This window comes from Littorina saxatilis, linkage group LG16 (assembly GCF_037325665.1).
Source record: "Littorina saxatilis isolate snail1 linkage group LG16, US_GU_Lsax_2.0, whole genome shotgun sequence".
Lineage (NCBI taxonomy): Eukaryota > Metazoa > Mollusca > Gastropoda > Littorinimorpha > Littorinidae > Littorina > Littorina saxatilis.
Window position 1 is genome coordinate 3008054 of NC_090260.1, and position 17168 is coordinate 3025221.

At 40.8% G+C, this 17168-nt stretch overlaps 2 protein-coding genes across 2 annotated transcripts; one reads left to right on the forward strand and one right to left on the reverse strand.

Annotated features, from left to right (window-relative positions):
* The first annotated feature begins 4507 nt into the window (after positions 1–4507).
* On the forward strand, positions 4508–12937 carry LOC138950196 (putative nuclease HARBI1). The gene is made up of 3 exons (XM_070321942.1): positions 4508–5034; positions 5723–5838; positions 11895–12937. Exons 1-3 carry the CDS (start codon positions 4689–4691, stop codon positions 12654–12656), a joined length of 1224 nt encoding a protein of 407 aa, XP_070178043.1. The 5' UTR covers positions 4508–4688; the 3' UTR covers positions 12657–12937.
* LOC138950197 (uncharacterized) lies at positions 8503–15653 on the reverse strand. The gene is made up of 3 exons (XM_070321943.1): positions 15254–15653; positions 14161–14345; positions 8503–11828 (listed from the first exon to the last, which is right to left on the reverse strand). Exons 1-3 carry the CDS (start codon positions 15441–15443, stop codon positions 11190–11192), a joined length of 1014 nt encoding a protein of 337 aa, XP_070178044.1. The 5' UTR covers positions 15444–15653; the 3' UTR covers positions 8503–11189.
* Between the last annotated feature and the right edge of the window lie 1515 nt (positions 15654–17168).

The following is a 17168-nucleotide window of genomic DNA, read 5'->3' on the forward strand; positions in this document are numbered from 1 at the left end:
GTTTGGATAATGCGTGAATATATTGCTTTTTCCTAATCAACTTTTTGATTTCCTCGGTGATCCATACAGCATCGTGTCCGTTCATTGTCACTACCTTTACAGGCATACATTCTTTAGCTATCATCATTAACTTATCGGAAAACATTTCAGCGGCGTCATCAATGGATTCTAAATCGACTATATTATTCCAATCTACACTTTCCATATCTTGCAACAACTTGTCAACATCGATTTTGGAATAATTATATAGTGTTCGTTTGAATGAACCACCCGACGGTAAGTCATAATTCAAATATACAAAAGGACACGAGTGGTCACTGCATGCAGGTGGAAGAACACCAACTCTTTTTACCAAGTTAGGACACGGAGTTAATACCAGATCAATTATAGTTGACGAGGTATCGGTTATTCGAGTGGGTTCTGATATCAACTGAGATAAACTGTTTGTGTTCATTAATTCCCGCAGATGAAACGGGGGGTTAACAGTACAATCAGCGTTGAGATCACCAAAGATAATAAACTTATGTGGGGTATTCATGGCAAGTTGAACGGAATCGTTGATAAGCCAATGGTCGACGGTTGCACTCGGTGGTCTATAAAACACACCAACGAGAAGAGTATCTTGACCCAACTTAGTCTCAATCCAGATCGCTTCCAAATCAGGTATACACAAGTCGATCCTCGGTTTGCAAATCAGATTACTATTTACATAAACGGCTACGCCGCCGTGGGAATCCCCGGGCCTATCACGTCTAACTGGAGGGTGGTAACCTTTTAAGCAGATGCAGTCTTGGTCAACTTTGTCCGACAGCCAGGTCTCAGATACAGTTATTATATCAAACTTCCCCAATTCGGCCTCAAGGAACGGTGTCTTATATTGAAGACTGCGAGTGTTTACATGAACAATAGAGATCCCATCCCCTCGGGTTGTGCTTGGTCCAGGATTAGGATGGATATCACCACACATAAACAACAATAAGCAAATTGCAATAGATATGGTTTGAGATGTAAAATTCACAGAATCAGCAAAAAAAATGAGTGAGGTGGCATATTTCCACATCGAACCAGCAAAGTTCACAGCAATGTCGTAACAACATATTGGGTCGTTACGAGCAAGCTTCCGGGCAGGAAATAAAAACAAAAACAACGCAAGAGACAAGCCAGCACTACCACGAACGAGAATAATCATAAGCGAGATAGTTTATACACAGATAGCGCTGACGCAACAGGGAGATAACTTCCCACACTGGCTCTGTATTGAGACAGACTACACCCACCCATCTAGGTCACAGCTCGTTGCAAAAAATCAAACAAGGCAGAGCCAAGGGTGTGAGACAATCTCCCCGACACGTGCGCCCCATCCTTTTGCATCAGGCATGAAGTCATTGTGGACAACAACAAACAACAACAACAAACAACAACAAGCAAACAAACCAACAATCAAACAGACACACAATCAACAACGTCGACAGTTAAAGTCAACAATCAAAAACAATCGAAAACAAAATATTTAGACACGCAGTCTCACGTGTTAATGTAAGATATAGGTAAACTAAGGTATCAATCAAAGGTAACTATTTCAAAAGTAACTAAAAAAAATAACTAAAACAACCAGAGATAATAGAAGAGAAAGTACTGCCACTTGCTCTCTTGGACAACATTTAATGTTCACATGCAAGACAAAGGGTAAAATGCTGACCGCATTAAATTTTGTCGTTTGGCCTGTGGTCTTCTAATACGTGCACAAACTAGGGCAGGCGTGGCACACCTGATGAGACACGCAGACCAGCTTAAAAGACACGTGAAAATACGTGAACAGTCCTCGTGCGAAAACGTGCACAAATAGCTGGTGGCAAAAGGAAACGAGGCGCCGAGTGAGCAAAGGCAAAGTTGTTTGACACAACGGGTGCAACGGGTACATGGTTCATAGGTACATGATTTTATCATCAATTTTGTATCATCGAATCAGGTACAATGTACTTGAGATATATGACATAGTATTTTTTATGTTACGCTATTGTGTGCATACCACAACTCAATTGTACACATTGAGCCATTATCAAAAGAGTACAAAGTGGCGCAGGATGTTTGTTTGTTTTTCACTGCATGTTTTATAAATGTTTAAACTTATCATAAGATGTGCATACCATGGCTTAACTATACTCATGAAACCATCATCAACATAGTGTGTAGTACATAGTACATAGAAGCGCAGAATATTTAATATGCAATACTGCATGTTGTATATTATATATATTGTATATATAGGCTATATTGTGGATACTCGTTTAGTCACTATACATATAATATATTCTAAACAATGCATCGCACTATGTGAGGAAACTTGAGACAATGCATCTAGGTTGTGAATGGTACTTACTGGTCTAACACAACACAAGACAGTGTGAATGGTACTTACTGGTCTAATACAACACGAGACAGTGTGAATGGTACTTACCGGTCTAACACAACACGAGACAGTGTGAATGGTACTTACTGGTCTAACACAACACAAGACAGTGTGAATGGTACTTACCGGTCTAACACAACACGAGACAGTGTGAATGGTACTTACTGGTCTAACACAACACAAGACAGTGTGAATGGTACTTACTGGTCTAACACAACACAAGACAGTGTGAATGGTACTTACCGGTCTAACACAACACGAGACAGTGTGAATGGTACTTACTGGTCTAACACAACACAAGACAGTGTGAATGGTACTTACTGGTCTAACACAACACGAGACAGTGTGAATGGTACTTACTGGTCTAACACAACACGAGACAGTGTGAATGGTACTTACTGGTCTAACACAACACAAGACAGTTTGAATGGTACTTACCGGTCTAACACAACACGAGACAGTGTGAATGGTACTTACTGGTCTAACACAACACGAGACAGTGTGAATGGTACTTACCGGTCTAACACAACACGAGACAGTGTGAATGGTACTTACCGGTCTAACACAACACGAGACAGTGTGAATGGTACTTACTGGTCTAACACAACACGAGACAGTGTGAATGGTACTTACTGGTCTAACACAACACAAGACAGTGTGAATGGTACTTACCGGTCTAACACAACACGAGACAGTGTGAATGGTACTTACTGGTCTAACACAACACGAGACAGTGTGAATGGTACTGGTCTAACACAACACGAGACAGTGTGAATGGTACTTACCGGTCTAACACAACACGAGACAGTGTGAATGGTACTTACTGGTCTAATACAACACAAGACAGTGTGAATGGTACTTACCGGTCTAACACAACACGAGACAGTGTGAATGGTACTTACTGGTCTAACACAACTCGAGACAGTGTGAATGGTACTTACCGGTCTAACACAACACGAGACAGTGTGAATGGTACTTACTGGTCTAACACAACACGAGACAGTGTGAATGGTACTTACTGGTCTAACACAACACGAGACAGTGTGAATGGTACTTACTGGTCTAACACAACACAAGACAGTGTGAATGGTACTTACTGGTCTAACACAACACAAGACAGTGTGAATGGTACTTACCGGTCTAACACAACACGAGACAGTGTGAATGGCACTTACTGGTCTAACACAACACGAGACAGTGTGAATGGTACTTACTGGTCTAACACAACACGAGACAGTGTGAATGATACTTACTGGTCTAACACAACACGAGACAGTGTGAATGGTACTTACTGGTCTAACACAACACAAGACAGTGTGAATGGTACTTACTGGTCTAACACAACAGGAGACAGTGTGAATGGTACTTACTGGTCTAACACAACACGAGACAGTGTAGAAGTCAGTGGTCGTCAAACTGTGTGTGTGTGTGTGTTTGTATTTTCAACTTATGCTGGAATTTCTTATCTGAACAAAACCATGTCACCAGAACTCGTTGAGAGACAGAGAGAGAGAGAGAGAGAGGGAGAGAGAGAGAGTGAGAGAGAGAGAGAGAGTGAGAGAGAGAGAGAGAGACAGAAAGAGAGAGAGAGAGAGAGAGAGAGAGTGAGAGAGAGAGAGAGAGAGAGAGAGAGAGAGAGAGAGAGAGAGAGAGAGAGAGAGAGAGAGAGAGAGAGAGAGAGAGAGCCATGTTCTTCAGAGAATGTGTACAAAAAAAGAAATCATTAATAGAGTAGGTCATAACGTGCCCAGCACCTCAAGATGTCGTTTTTCTCACACAAAAAAGTAGGTTACCATCTCTGTGTTTGGGTGTGTGTGTGTGTGTGTGTGTGTGTGTGTGTGTGTGTGTGTGTGTCTGTGTGTGTGTGTGTGCGTGAGAGTTTGTTTGTGTGTGTGTGTGTGTGTGTGTGTGTGTGTGTGTGTGTGTGTGTGTGTGTGTGTGTGTGTGTGTGTGTGTGTGTGTGTGAACACTGTGTTAGGCCAAACAAAAATAAATGTTGGTTTAAAGGAACGTGACCCAAAAAGATAGGGTAGGTAGGTGGGCTTTTATTTATTTTAATTTTCAATTTAGTCGATTTTAAAGGAGGTTACTTCCCTTAAGCCCTGTCCAGATTTGGGCGCCGTTTTACGCTCTATGCGCCGCAGGCCGTTTTGTGCGTCGCGCGGGATTTGCCGAGTGGCCACACATCGACGATTTTTTTCACAACGCGGTATCAGTGGAGCTGAAGCGTCAAGGTCACCTGACAGGAAGGTCAACACCCTAGCTGTAATTTGCAAAGATGGCTGCGTACATACAAAACAGTGACAGTGAGGAAAGTGAAGATGAGATGATGGTGTTGGCAGCATTAGCTGTGCATCTCGACCAGGAGCGTCAAATTCATCGCACTTGTTGGGTGAAACCTTGGATTGGCAGGAGAAATGAACATGGGGCTTACCACGCACTGATGCGAGAGTTACGCGAGGAGGACCTTGGATCCTATGTTAACTTTCTGAGAATGGACCCTCAGCATTTTGACCACTTACTTGGGTTAGTGGGTCCGAGCATCCACAAGCAGGACACCTATTGCAGAGACAGTATTTCCCCTGGGGAACGACTGGCTGTCACGCTTCGTTTTTTGGCATCAGGTAGATATGATACTTTGAAATGCATACATAGGCTACATCTACATGTCTGATGTGTCACAAACAAATGTGACATGTCTCTCACTCTCTGTACATCAAAAAGAAGAGTAGGGTGCTGTTGCACTTTTATTCAACTGCGTTTGTTCTTCTTTGCCATATGAACCAAAGTTGCTGGTTTGTTTTCAGCTGAATTTAAAATAATGATTGGCTGGTTTACACATAACCTACGCTACATATTCTGAATACTAGTTTCTGTCTTAGAACTTAAAGTAACAGCCATAATCGCTATCAGTATCACTTTGTTTTGGGCAGAGGTGTTACAGATATCATTATTTTAATATTGCAGTTGCAGTTGCACCAGAATCCACACTCGTCAGCTGTTTCAGTGTGTGAAAATAGTCATGAATTTCATATTTTACTTTAGTTTTAGCACTGGTTTTCTATGTATTACATTGAAAAACCCAATTCATGCTGTTGTTCCGCTTGTGTGTATGAAGTATGATCAAAAGCAAAGCAAGTGTGTTTTAAGTAAATGTCTTCAACATAAAAGTAATTTTTATTTATGAAGCTGGAAATTACAGTTTATTTTCTTCTTTTCTTTTTTCAGTGTGTTATTTAAGTGTAGAATGCACAGTTTGCACACACAGGGATTGTTATGTTCAAGGGATAAACCATTTCATTTTTTCTGCAGGTGACAGCTACAGATCCCTGTCATACCTGTATCGGATTGGAAAGTCAACCTTGGCGGAGATCATTCCGGCAACATGTCTTGCCATCTGTGATGTGTTAAAGCGTCCATACATGAAAGTAAGTAAACTGAAGTTTTAACTCGAGAAAAAGAAAAGATTAACTTTAAAGTTAGATGTGATGTAGATCCATGTGATTGATAAAAACTGCTGTTAATCATTTAATGTTATCTGTCTCTCTCACTCTCTCTCTCTATATGTGTGTGTGCACATGGGTCCTTCTCCTTAGCTCTAGATTTGTTACAGTATTATTAATGTTTTAAAGTGTAAGTGGCCTCTCAAACATGATTTATCGAGAAGGAAATTTTCCTATTGTCAGTCACACATTTGGGTGCCTATGTTACACTTGTAAGTAATATGAGTTATTGCATATATATAAATCAAGGTTCATTTTGGTTCATGTATATATATATATATATTATGACATCCTCAAAAAGCAATAGTAAGCCGTCTTTAGACTTGAATAGGATAGTACACATGCAGATCAAGTATAAGTGTTGTTGGTCAGGGGGCTGGGTTCTTTTATTCTCAGACTTAAGAATTCTTTTCGTGTTGGTTCTCAAAATTCATCGAGGGTAATTATCGAGCGCAATTTGTTTGGTCTATAATGATGTTTGTCACGGTGACTTTGGCATAATGAGCAGTGGAAAAACAGGTCCCAGGGCCAGACTTGCTTGACATGACCTCATTTACATGATACACACACGTGTGATTTGAACGATTATTATCTCACGGGTGTCTCTCTCACGTATGTAGGATAAACGTATGTATCCATTGGTGTATTTGGAATATAGTGTTGTTGTTAACCCGTGATTTGTAAAAATGTAAAAATTGTTACAAATCGCGGGGCGCGCCTCGCAATTTGTAAAAAATGTTTACAAATTGCTGGGCGCGCCCCGTGATTTGTAACAATTTTTACAAATCACGTTTTTGCGCCTGATATTTTCTTGTCATCTCCAAAGTCAAGGCCAAAAACGAGATCCTTTGACTTTTGGGGTAGCGCGACTCTGTTAATTTTTTTTTTTTTTTCATTACCATCGTTGGGAAATTCCGGTCGCTTCCTCCCAGTGGAAAGCTAGCAGTGACAGATTCGCACTATCCCAAAGTCAAGGGATCTATTAGTCCCGTTTCACCGTTATCCCAATTCGCCCCCATCCCATGTTGGCGACATTTTACAGGCCAAGTGTCATTTTACCACCATGTCATGTACCATTAGCTCCATATCCCATTTTGGCGCAATCCCGTTTCGCTGTTATCCCATTTTGCCCCCATCCCATTTTCAGACATTTCACAGGCCAAGTGTCATTTTACCACCGTGTCATACCACTAGCGCCACATTCCATTTTGTCGCCATGCCGTTTTGCCGTGATCCCATTTCGCCGCCGTCCCTATTTCGCCGCCGTCCCTATTTCGCGACATTTTGGATTGTGGCAAAATAGGGCTTTGGCGTAAACGGAATGTCTTCCTAGTTGAATAACGCAGTATAGTAGTATAGTGAGGCTTGGCAAGAAGAATAAATAAGAAATGGGATGGCGGCCAAATGGGATGGTGTCAAAATGGGATATCGCGCTATTGTTATGACACGGTAGTAAAATGACGCTTGGCTTGTGAAATGTCGCGACAATGGGATGGGGGCGAAATGGAATGCGGTGAAACGGCATGACGGCCAAATGGGATATGGTGTCAGAATGGGATGTCGCGCTATTGTTATGACATGTTAGTAATATGACGCTTGGCTTGTGAAATGTCGCGAAAATAGGATGGGGCAAAAAATGGGACGGCGGCAAAATGGGATTGCACCAAAATGGGATGTGGAACTAAAACCACCCCCGCCACTCAGCGTAGAGGCTCTAAACAAGAAAAATAATAATAATAAAAGGCATGCATTACTTTGTGGAATGCGATATTTTTCCATTTTTACAAATCGCGGTTTTAGATTCGACGTGATTTGTAAAATATTTTTACAAATCACGGGTTAACAGTTGTTTTTAACAGCACTGTCATGGTGTGTATTGTTGCGTGGAGGTTTTGAAAGCGCTTTATAAATATTTATTCATTCATTCTTTTTTTAAGAGCATTCGCAGTCACAGTGTTCCTGATTCGTTCAATATTACAAAAATGTAAGACATGACTACATTTTGCAACAAAAAGTTTTATTGAATATGAAGCATAAAAAATGTGAAGCTCACAGAGAAATCAACAACAACACTTCAGTGTTTCACAGATATTTACACAAATTGGAGACAGTTTGTTACAACCAGTCTTTCAGATAACACAGTCTGTTGTGCATAAATTTCAACAAATTACATTTATTCTTTCTTTCTTTCTTTATTTGGTGTTTAACGTCGTTGTTATATCGCGACGAGGGAAAGGGGGGGGAGATGGGATAGGGGAAAGGGGGGAGATGGGATAGAGCCACTTGTTAAGTGTTTCTTGTTCACAAAAGCACTAATCAAACAAGAAGAGCAAACGCTCGATCGAGTCACTTTCGCAGTTCTGAATATTATATGAGGCATCAGATGGACAGGAAGAAATTGCTATTCACAACACAATGCATACCTGTGACCTTGAAAAAGGTCAAAGGTCACCAAAGCAGACGTCAAAGTGTAGAGGTCACTGGGAGTCACGTTCACATAAAATTTGAGCCCGGTCACTTTTATAGTTTCCGAGAAAAGCCCAACGTTAAGTTGTGTGTTGCCGAACAGAAAAGGCTAGTTATCTTCCTTGTTTTTCTGATAACGTTCGTAAAAGGCTACAGATGTAAATACTTTGATGTAAAGAATAATCCTACAAAGTTTCAATCACATCCGATGAACTTTGTCAAAGATATAAAATGTCTAATTTTTCCTTTGACGCTGACCTGTGACCTTGAAAAAGGTCAAAGGTCAACGAAACCATCGTTAAAGTGTAGAGGTCATTGGAGGTCACGACTAAACAAAATATGAGCCCGATCGCTTTGATAGTTTCCGAGAAAAGTCCAACGTTAAGGTGGTGTCTACGGCCGGCCGGCCGGACGGCCGGCCGGACGGCCGGCCGGACGGCCGGCCGGACAGACTAACACTGACCGATTACATAGAGTCACATTTTCTCAAGTGACTCAAAAATGTGAGACAACAAAAAAAGTGCCCCATTTAAATTGTAATAAAGATAGACAGATACAACATAATTAAAAACTGACTGCTTCAAGTCACAAGCACACAGACTTCAAATGACGAACCCTAAACAACAAAATCAAATCAAAATCAACACATTTTATAAATGATTTGCTACATATCGTTCATGTATAGAATACCGTATTTTACTTACAGTACGTTAAACATAGTTACAGCAAGTACACATGTACCTTTTTGTAACATTCTCCAGTAACTTAAAAACTGACAAAAAAGCTGAGCAAATAAAGTGCATATTGACAAGAATGTGCATAACTGTAAACAGTTCATTTGCAGACACAGTTCAAAAGCTGTGCAAAATAAGGCAGATTCAACACGCAACATAAGACCATTTGCTTTGCTCTAACCTACTTTTGGCTCTCCATATTAAAGAAAAATGGCACAGAATATTTTACTGGTGATGAAATTCATAACATAAAATATTTGCTCTGCACTCCCTATCAGCTGGAATCTTAAATGTCTCTGAGAAGCAGTTGGGCCAAATTTCACACAATGACAATAACTAACGGTAACAAAATGCCAATGTCTCAACTATATTTTAATGCCACACTTAAATATGACACTATACATCACTTACATCTTCTCAAAAGCCGTATATAATAAACACCTGCATGCTGCTCGACACATCCAAACCCATTTAAATACAGATGCTCGCTTTCCCTCTCTCTCATAAACACACACACACACACACACACACACACATACACACCCACAAACACACATGCGCAAAGGCCAACATCAAAGACCAGTGTGTGAGCTCCTGTCCATGCATACACACTATTAAAACTTGAATTATGCGATTTGGTTGCACAGTGTGGATCGGTTCCTGAAGAATAAATCATAGAAAAGTCTAGAGTATTAAGTCTCAGCCGGCCGGACAGACTAACACTGACCGATTACATAGAGTCACATTTTCTCAAGTGACTCAAAAATTGCTCCAGGGGCTTGCAACGTAGTACAATATATGACCTTACTGGGAGAATGCAAGTTTCCAGTACAAAGGACTAAACATTTCTTACATACTGCTTGACTAAAATCTTTACAAACATTGACTATATTCTATACAAGAACCAAGGGTTATAAGTGAAGAATTTTATGGGTGAGAAAAGGAAAGTAAAAGGACTTTGGGGAGGCAGAAATAGAGAAGAAACAAGAAAAAGATCCTAATTAGGTTCACGGCATCGAGAGTGATGCGACCTTCTCTCAGAAGTTAGTAGAGAAGGCTCCCCCATCCACCACCCGGGGGAGGCGCCTCTACGCCAATTAGGGGGCGCGAGGATTAAATTTATTAGATCATTATTATCACATCTGCCATGACTAAAAAGATTTGTTTGTCCACATCATATTTTTTTCTGACCGGGGAGAGCATAAAGGAATGTTGCTGTTACACTTTATAACACAGGCACTTGCCACAAACTTGTGATTCACTTTGGCATAACAAAGCATAGATAATAGATGAGAAGCTCACCAAGAAATCCACAAAAACACTGCAGGGTTTCAGATATTTCACAAATTAGACACATTTAGTTAGAACAAGTCCTTCAGATTTAACACAGTCTGTTGTGCACAAATTTCAAGATTTGCTTGTCGACAGCCTTATTTTTTTCTGACAGTGGTCTTTCTGTGTCAAGAATTTCAAATGTATAAAATAGAAATACAGATAGAATTTTATATTTTTCATGTATGATCTAAAACTCAGAGAACTTATGTTGTTTAAAGAACACATTCATTTTTTTGTAGAAAGTCTGAATTTACTAAGCTTGAAATCACTGTTATGACACACTTCCCACACAAGCCCTTTTAGTTTTAAGTAAATGGCAGCATTTAGCACAAGCAAAACTATACACACGAGTATCTGTGATAATACTGTAATAGTAATGAATACTGTTTTACAAGAAAGCAAGCATCAAATAATCAAGCTAAAGTTATACACACCCTAGCACCATGACTTTCATTGTTACAAAAAGCACCATGAGAGATTGTAACTAAAAATGCAGACACTCCAGTTGACTTTGAAAACAGTGCAACAAGATCAGAAGCAACTAACGCAGAAAATCACATATTTTAACACGTCTGTAAATTTTTCTGCAGGGATTTCACATAATCGAGGAAAGAAATTGTGCTTCGGAAAAAAAAGAGACTTCACTGGAAATCTGAGAATTCGATGAAGAGTACCATTAAACACATACAGTGTTACTGTACCAGGGGAAAAAAAGTCAAACAAAAGGCACATACAAAAAAATTATTCACTGGAGAGGTCCTTCATCTGCGCCTCACTGACCAGCTGCTGGATTTTCACTTTTAAGAGCTTTCTTTCTCTTTCGTTAGTCAGTTCACTGACTTGCTGGGCCAGATTTTTGGCCCACAGCAAGTTGATCGGGTCAACGGTCTCTTCATTTACGTTCTCCTTTAAACTTAAAGCCCTCCTCTCCTCTCTATTTTCTTTTGATTCTTGTAACATGTTAAGGACTCTATCCATTGCAAGGTCCTTGTCTTTTTTTTTTCTGAAGCCGCCTGCTGCACTTGAACTGGCAGGTCGCTTTGTTGCTCCCAGCGGTGTGAACTGGGACGTGGCCGGAGGTATCTGTGGTCCTCCCTGGGTCGTGGCACGAGGTGTGTGTGGCTGGGGTATAGGTGTGAACTGGGACGTGGCCGGAGGTATCTGTGGTCCTCCCTGGGTCGTGGCACGAGGTGTGTGTGGCTGGGGTATAGGTTGCCCTCGCTCTGGCGTCAACAGCAACGGTTCCACATCATCGTCTGGTGTCTCAGTAGGTGCTGCTGCTGGGAGAGTAGATCCTGCTGGTTCAGGGGGCCCTTCTGGTTCCCGGGTTACTGGCTCTTGAGTTCCATCCCTTTCATTGTTGTCTGTCCTTGAGATGTCCTGAAAAAAGAAAAGAAAACACAAATTGAGCAGTCTGATGAGAACCTTACTTTTATGTGTGTGCAGGTACCAAACACTCAAGCTGAATGGCGTGCCGTTGCAGACAAGTTTGATGAAAGGTGGCAATTCCCCAACTGCATCGGAGCGATGGATGGAAAACACGTCGCGATCAAGGCCCCAAGGAACAGCGGAAGTATGTTCTTCAACTATAAAAACTTCCACAGCATTGTTCTTTTGGCTTTGGTTGATGCAGACTACAAAGTCATAGCCTACGACCTCGGCGTTAATGGCCGCAACAACGACGCAGGCATCTTCGGTAACTCGGAGCTGTATCACCACCTGGAAGAGAACACGCTGAATGTTCCACCACCAAGGCCTCTTCCAGGTCGACAAGAAGAATCGCCGTTCGTCCTGGTCGGTGATGAGGCCTTTCCCTTGAAAACATACCTTCTCAAACCATACCCAGGAAGAGACCTGACAGATGAAAGAAAAATCTTTAATTACAGACTGAGCCGTGCACGCCGGATCTCCGAAAATGTGTTTGGCATCTTGGTAAACAGATTCGGCGTGCTTGGACAAACGATGAGCCTGGAGCCTGACAAGGCAACACTAGTAACTGAGGCATGCCTCATGCTACACAACTACTTGCGGTCTGAAAATGACCACAGGTACCAGCAAGAGGTACAGAGGCCAGTGGAGGGCAACTGGATAGGGATTGCCCGTCACCCTGGCAACCGAGCCGCTGATGCAGCCAGAAACACACGGGACCAGTTCTGCGTATACTTCAATACGAATGGACAAGTTCCATGGCAGTACAACAGATTCTAGCTGCTCAAATTGATGAAGAACATGTCTACTGCATTTCTTAAGTGCTGAAAGAAACTTGACAAGATTAATTTGTGGATTTATTAATGTGTGCTTATGTATTTGTAGGTGTGTGAGCCACAGTGAGTGTGTGTGAACGTGTGTGTTTTGTATGTGTGTGTGTGTGAGTCATGGTGCATGCATGTGAATGGGTGTGTGTTAGATTAACTAGTTTCATTTTCCTAGGAGTGAATATAAGATTGATATGTGGATTCATTTAGTGTGTGTGTGTATTTGTACGTGTGTGAACATGTGTGTTATGTATTTGTACGTGTGTGCGTGTGCGAACGTGTGTTTTGTTTGTGTGTGTGCGAGTCATGGTGTGTGTATGTGAATGGGTGCGTGTGTTAGATTAACTAGTTTTATTTTTCCTAGGAGTGAATATAATGTATAGTCATGTTAATCCATTTTTTTTTCTGTGCATGATCAGACATGTTGTTGTATGGACCAAAGCACTATTTACATTTTTATTCCTTCAATTTCTTTGATTTTTTAAATGCTTGAGGATTACAGTACATGTACTGCGTTCTGGGGACACTATTGATCATCCTTGCATATGTTTTCAAACACCTCTTGCTTTTAGTTATCATGTAATGTTTGAATTTGCAACTTTACGGATACACTTTACAGTCTTTATAAATTAAGGCCAAATAAAAAAATAGGTCTGTTTACGGTAACATGGCCGAAAAAAATAGGGTCGGTCGGTCGGATTTTTTTAAAAAAATTTTAAAATTTTTCCCCGTCTTGTTTGGTCCATTTCTGTCCGATTTTGTTCAATTGTTTTTTAAAAACGAAGGGAATTTTATCGTCTTTCCTCACAAGGCAAAAATTATTACAATATAGCTAAGTACGCTCCGGTTTGACACCAAAAAGCGACTTTACGACAAAGACCCCCCCCCCCCCCCCCAATTTGTTTTTTCTTTTTCTTTTCTTTATTCATTTTTCGAAAAAAAAGTTTAGGGTCGGGCCAAAAAATTAGGGTCGGTCGGGATACCGTAAACAGACCTATTTTTTTATTTGGCCTAACCATTCTGAGTCTGATAGTGATACAATGTCTTTTTGTTGTCTTATTTTTGTGCAATATAAAATATTAATAAACAGTGCCTGTTATTGAACCAGTGAAATCCTTCATGTTTTGATTATGCATGTTTGTGTGTGAAACTGAAAAGAGCAGCTGACAGGAATCAAAAGAGAATGTGCTTAAAATGCTAAATGCTTTAGATACATGCTACATGTATTGCTAAACTGACTTCAAAAGGGTTGCGCTTGTTCATGTACAGATAATCTTTTGCACAGGAAAACACAGTGCAAAAGAACTGACTGAATTCAGTCTGACAAGTAGGCAATGTTGATCTGTTATGGTTATGCCATGGTATATTTTAGTTGTCTTAGGTCTCTGCCCTGTACTACAATTTTCAGTTGGGCTGATGAACAAACCATGAAACAAAAGCTAATAAAATCCACCTACCAAGTTGGTGATCGACTTTCGGAGTTTGACGACAGGGGCCAGGAATGAGAGTTCGTGGTAAAACTCTCCAGTCGGCAGGTATACGTCATCTCCCCCAGCTCCACTTCGGGTGGTGTTCTGAACTTTCTTGAGTTCGCGGACGTACAGAGTTCGCTCGTGAACTAGCCTCTTCTCAATGTCATCCACTGGAGAAAAAAAAATTACTAACATAAATTACATGGACCTCTCCAGTATTAATCCTGTTTACACATGTACATTAAGTTACACGCACCTTCGCAGACTTTGTTTGGCATTCAAGAGGCATTCCAAAAACTGAAGATGGACCCTTGGATTTCAAATTAAATAATATGCTTTAAAGCAAAACCCAAGAGGAATTTTATCAGCTAATTTTTCTAGGCATGCAGAATAGATGAAGATCTAATAACTTAAGAGTTTGACAGCAGAACAACACCTTCAACTCGAGTGCAAATTCAGTTCACCTATGTCAATCAATGTGTGTGAGTATTTATGTGTCAGCATCTCTTGCCACTGACTGATGGCGCTGAATCTAAGTAAAAACTCATTTCTATTTGATTTTTTTTTAACTTGAAAGTCAAAGCTCCACCTCTATTTTTATAATTGTGTCTGGAATGACCAACAAAATGTGCAAAAAGGAATGAAAGTGCACAAAAAACAGGATTTAGTTAGCCCAAAAGGTTAGTGTTAATAAGCCAAAACCCTCATCTTTTCATACATCGAACAACACATGCATATTTGTTATCATCCTTCAACTGCCACTACTGAAGAAATATCATTAGCAACAGTAGTTACCAAGCATTGATCTCCACACGCCCGAATCACAATGTCATGAATGTGCCAGTGCAAAATCAACACATGAAGTTATGAACTGAACACTCACAAAAACAACATGAAGATAAGCTCCACTAAAATCATGTGCGCAAGTAAAGTGTTCTTCAATATCTTCAATATCAATTATCAATACTTTCATTACAAACGCACTGAGCTGAAAAACATGACACAATTTTGTCAGAAACTAGATCTAGACTGAAACTGTGAAAGTGGAAACGAAAGAAGAGAAGAAAACAAAACTTACTTGATACCAACACACCGTACTTCGCCTGGAAGTTCATTTGCACCGACTGCCACGCCGCGAACTTTGCGTCCCTGTTTTTGTACAACTTGGAAAATGTATTCCACAGGGGTTCGTGGCTTCTGTAAAGATCGATTAGTTCGCCGATCTGTGTCGAAGAGAATCGGTAATTAGAAACCGCCATGTTGTACATGTCTACCCACAATCCAACTCGATTTGACGGTTGACGTCATCGCTCTGGTTTGCTCTGATTGGTCAAATTTCCGTCGTTCTATGTCTGAGTCATAGAAATTAGAACATGCGCTATTCTTCTGCAAATAACGCTTCGCGATCATAGCACGACGCGGTGCGCCGTTTTGAGCATAACTCAAGTGTGGACAGGGTCGGCCGGGAGTGTGTGGTCGGGCCTTTAGTCTCAGTATGGTTCGCAAAAAAACAGTTTGGTTTTTTAATGAAAAAAAAGTTTTAGGGTCGGCGGGAAAAAAATAGGGTCGGTCGGGTTGCCTTTAACCAAGATATCTTTTCATCTGGCCTTATTACCCAGCACAGATCCGACGAAGGGTTAAGATAAGATTTGATATATTCCTGTGCAAGATTGACATGAGTGCGCTACAAGACGGATTGACTGGGACAAACGAAATGACACAACTGTGCCATCTCTTTATTAGACTTTCTTTTTCAGTGTTCCAGAAATTCTGGTGACGTGTGAGCTTGTTTGCCCATTTGGGTTCCCCACACTATACTCTGAGAGCATAGTCAGCTTCACTCCGCTTTCGTTGGGTAGGCATGCTGGGTATGTTCGTGTTTCCATAACCCACAGAACTCCGACATGGATTACAGGATCTTTTCCGTGCGCACTTGGTCTTGTGCTTGCGTGTACACACGAAGGGGGATAAGTCACAATAGCAGGTCTGCACATAAGTTGACCTGGGAGATTGGAAACATCTCCACTCTTAACCCACCAGGCGGCAGCGACCGGGATTCGAACTCACGACCTCCCGATTAGGAGCCACTGCGCCCGTCTGTAATTAGACTGACTTACTGATTGACAGAGTGACTGAAGGACTTTGTGTTTCATTATAATGTAAATGAAATTTGATGAAGAATTAGTTATGCGTATACTGCCTTGTGTTGTCTTTTGTTCATATCATCTTCTTCTTCACCGTTCGATGATACTTGATGTCATCAAAGCTTTGTACAGAACAGTATTACCTTTTATAATGTTGTCCTTGTAGATAAGGAATGCCGTTCTCACTGTCACCGAGTTAATGTCTAATTCACATGATGATTTTGAATGGAGTTTACCGCAAATTTGAAGGGGGTTAAGTCACAACAGGAATGTGGTTATGTACCTGGAGATTTTAAGTGAGAATCTACGAGTGATTCAGCAACGGACAAAAAATAATCGTTAAAATCGTTGGCCTTTATATTCTGATGAATACTACTTTTTTTTTTTAGTCCTTTTAAAAACGTGTTCAGGGCGCGCCAGACTTTTGAAACTTCTTTGCTGTTACCCACAAGTTTATCAAAATATGATCGCTTCGCGATTCTTTACTCCATTACGCGCTTTTTTTCATAATCTTCAAATAATTTGTTTGTCTTTAACTGGTCGCGATACGCCATTGCTTCGATGATATCAATGGTTAACCAGGGAGGAAGTTTAGGATGTCTTACCCATTTCCGCCTCACAGGTGCATGTCGATTTACCACATCGATAAAGAGGGAATACCAGGCTTCAAGTGCCTCGTTAGGATCGGTATAATTAAGCACAGAAGCAAAAGGTGTACAATTCAAATCATTAAAGAAGAGACCTTGATTAAAATGCTTAAAAGACCTGTATGAAATATATGTGTGACCTTTTGATTCTGCCTTGGGTAACTTCATCAATTTGGAACAGCTTACAGGACTATGATCACTT

Bases quoted from the DNA above. Each gene is read 5' to 3' on its own strand.
- LOC138950196 (XM_070321942.1), top strand. From the start codon at position 4,689: ATGGCTGCGTACATACAAAACAGTGACAGTGAGGAAAGTGAAGATGAG. The intron at 5,035-5,722 runs GTAGATATGATA...TTTTTTCTGCAG, and splicing joins GCTTCGTTTTTTGGCATCAG to GTGACAGCTACAGATCCCTG. The intron at 5,839-11,894 runs GTAAGTAAACTG...ATGTGTGTGCAG, and splicing joins TAAAGCGTCCATACATGAAA to GTACCAAACACTCAAGCTGA.
- LOC138950197 (XM_070321943.1), bottom strand. From the start codon at position 15,443: ATGTACAACATGGCGGTTTCTAATTACCGATTCTCTTCGACACAGATC. The intron at 14,346-15,253 runs GTAAGTTTTGTT...TTTTTTCTCCAG, and splicing joins GTACGGTGTGTTGGTATCAA to TGGATGACATTGAGAAGAGG. The intron at 11,829-14,160 runs GTAGGTGGATTT...TTCTTTTTTCAG, and splicing joins GAAAGTCGATCACCAACTTG to GACATCTCAAGGACAGACAA.